General features: G+C 39.9%; 1 protein-coding gene across 1 annotated transcript in view; it reads right to left on the bottom strand. All coding sequences in view use genetic code 11, as the record gives it.

The window, feature by feature from the left end:
• The window catches only part of EGR_06317 (hypothetical protein), a gene marked incomplete at both ends in the record, with an annotated part of 4819 nt that extends 1914 nt beyond the window's left edge, over positions 1-2905 (bottom strand). The window contains 9 exons of the mRNA XM_024495566.1: positions 338-466; positions 551-775; positions 849-1059; positions 1324-1418; positions 1890-2018; positions 2136-2238; positions 2362-2483; positions 2609-2803; positions 2855-2905. Coding sequence (XP_024349964.1) covers positions 338-466; positions 551-775; positions 849-1059; positions 1324-1418; positions 1890-2018; positions 2136-2238; positions 2362-2483; positions 2609-2803; positions 2855-2905 — 1260 coding nt within the window. The remainder of the gene's footprint in view (positions 1-337; positions 467-550; positions 776-848; positions 1060-1323; positions 1419-1889; positions 2019-2135; positions 2239-2361; positions 2484-2608; positions 2804-2854) is intronic.
• Positions 2906-3210: the final 305 nt, after the last annotated feature.

The following is a 3210-nucleotide window of genomic DNA, read 5'->3' as shown; positions in this document are numbered from 1 at the left end:
GATGCCTACCGACAGATAGTTGTTTATATACACTTTACATGTCTCTTCAAATTGCATGATACCATTGCTCAAAACCCTACCGAAATGCACAAACTTTCCTGATAACTGGAATATTATAACCCTTCGTCTAGCGCACTTATCAAAGAACGCGACAACGCAAAAATAATGCAAGTACTTGACAGGTACCTACAATTCTGCTAGACTAAACAATTTTTTCCCAAATTTTTGTTTAAGCTTTAGGCTTCTTTGCTGTACGTGGACTAAGTCAACATAAACGTTTCAAATTATAAAAGGATTTGCTACACCATAAATAGATGAATAAAATGAATTTACCCACCCTCAAACATTTGCCCATTTCAAGACCCACAGTTCGTTGAAATTCATCTTCATTTTTCAATTTTGTCTCCTCTTGTTTGCAGGCCTCTAGATAAATCCGATCTAACTCCTTTTCACGGTCTTTTTCCTCCTGGGTTAAGTTAAAGCAAATGTACAACCAGTAGGACTGTATGATCTTTTAAGAAGAACTGGCATCTCAATTATAACAGTCTACCTTAATTGCCATCTTTTTTAATTCAAGAACACGATCAAGCTCGTTGCAATAGTCACGTTGCTGTTTGGCGCGTTGCTTGGGTTCGTTGAACACCTCGTCGGCTTCTTGAGCTGAAGCCAAGATTGCACGACCTATTTCTATTTCACTAGAAGCTTTGGCAGCCTGTTTTGAGAGGCTACTTTCGGCAGCATGCTGCATCTCCACTAGTTTTAAAGCCGCTAACTCCTGTAAAAAAAAGGAATTGGTCTGGAACTTGAAGAAAGGAAGAAGAAAAAGAAGAAGGCAAGATGGCACTTACCTGCCTTCTGCGATTGGCCTCCACGTTTTTAGACCATGTATCTCGACCTGCGTCAATAGCATCGTTCAGTGCCTCCTGTTCTAACAGCTTCTTCATCTCGAATTCAAGTTCGTCTTGTTTACGATCCGACAGCTCCTTCTTACGTCGCGATAACTCCTCCAGGGTGCTCCTTTTTAGCGCCTCCTTCCGATGAAATATAGCCTCTTTTTCCCTTAACATACAAGATAATTTTGGTATAATCTTACAAGTTGTTCTACCTCACCCCTCACCCTCACTTCTCCCTAGTTCCCGGAATTTGGTTCTGTGTACGCTTTAGTTTAAACTTTGGAAAACATTGCCCTAGAGCCAGTGCCACAGGATATATTTAACATTATTTAACAGATAGGAATACAAAATATACACATTTTTTAAACAAGTTATTTAAAAACTATAATAGGAAACTTTGAAGTGTCAATATCATTGAAGTAAAACTTACGCTTTAATTTCAGCTAACTCCTTTGCTAAAACCTCCTCACAGCGTTTCTTCTCAGCTTCAAAATTTGTGCAATCCTTGGACGGATGTGTGGCAATCTAAAATGTTGCAACAGACCAGTGAATGGTCTTTCCATCTTTTACGCGCCGGCTCTTTTACGCAGCTGTTGTAACATTTTCTCCGTCCTGGGGGCGTTATTAAGTGGTGCATCAGTGACAGCGGTCAGGAATTCCGGCCTGAATGTCAATCTCAAAAGTACCGCAATAGTTTGCCTTGCCTACAGCGGGTAGGTGAATCTTCTGAGGCTCCTACTATGGTGATTATCTTGTCCATGTTTGCCCTAAGTAATTATTTATTTAATGAAAACTTGAAATGTTCCACAGTGAAGTAAATGCGATGTTCCCATGGAGATGAGTGTTTTTGACATTCTATTTAGCCGAATTAAACTGATGAGGACACTTAACTAATCAAACTCCCCAATCGCCGGGTCATTGCTATGGTGTCAATACTTGGAGCGTACTTTAATTTACTGATGACTTTTCGAAATTGACAATACTTTAAAATCTAACCTGCTTTATAATGCCCTCTCTGAAGTCCTTCTTCTTGTTGATCTCCGTCAAACGTTCTTTTAGTTCCATCTCACAATTTTTGGCTGTGTACTCCTCTAACCAACACTTCTCTTGTTCCTTGATCTCCATCTGAATGTAAGACATCATTATGTGGATACTCTGACTAGGAGTTGTTGTCCCCTAACATGCTTTATGGCAAAATGTACAGTCATGACAATGATTTGGATGTAAATATGATAAACTTACCGCCTGTTTTTCGCGCCTTTGCTTGTTTTCAATAATCTGAGCGCGCTGGATTAAGCCCATTGCCTTGGAACGAATACGTCTAGCGAATTCCTTCAATCGGGGGCTTCAAACAGGGGAATCACGGTTAGAAGGTGTTGCGATTGGCTTCGATCCACTCTTTAAAGTCCATCTCATTTTATCGAGTAAGTGATAATTTAAGCAAGAGGTACAATGTTTTGACACTTACTCGTCATCTAGGAGTGCGATTGTCGGATCAGCACAAGTTGCGTTAATTGAGTACTCTTTGTCAACAAATTGTGCTAGTTTTTCGTCAACCAGAGAGCACATTTGAGCTGAAGCTACTTCTTGCTGGCAATAAAAAAAAAAACGGAATGTACACTTCTGGAAACGATGCATACTGTCATTCAAAACAAGTCTTTAAGGATTCAATGTCTCCACTAATTGTAGGAACGTAAATAATGTGATGTTACTACCTGCTTTATTTCATCCAAAATTTTGCATTCCTGATCACGAGCTTCAACCATGTGCTTCAACACCTGAGTTCGTGAATCGACAGTGGCTTTACCGGCCGTACGAATGACATTGTTAAGTTGGCTCAACTCCTTAATTTTTCGTGCACGGCCAGCCTCAGCTTTCCTGCACTTCTTGAAACGATCCGGGTGAAGAGCCTAGTGCAACAAATTTGGTGAGATCGGATCAACATTCTACGTAAAACCTACTCGATGCCGCAGAATTTGTCCCCTTAAATCCGGAGTATTCAACGCAAACATGACTACCGCCAAATATGCAACGCCACCTGCCTCGCAAGTGATTGGTTAGCGGAAAAATCGATAATCAATATTTACACGTGGCATTACTTTTGCGGACTTCGGTTGCCACTACTTTTAGGCTCAAATAAAAACACATTTGCACTTTAATTTTAACACTAAATTAACTAACATTCTGTTTATTGTCTCTCGGCAGCAAGTGCTAGCAATTAATAATAATGATTTTGCTTAGAGGATCAAAGCGAAAAAAAACAAAGTAATAAGAAGCTTCCTCTAGGACACTATGCATTGATATATTGGTACACCTT

Source organism: Echinococcus granulosus (assembly GCF_000524195.1).
Source record: "Echinococcus granulosus chromosome Unknown EG_S00055, whole genome shotgun sequence".
NCBI classification, from domain to species: domain Eukaryota; kingdom Metazoa; phylum Platyhelminthes; class Cestoda; order Cyclophyllidea; family Taeniidae; genus Echinococcus; species Echinococcus granulosus.
This window is presented reverse-complemented; position numbering and strand designations above follow the sequence as displayed.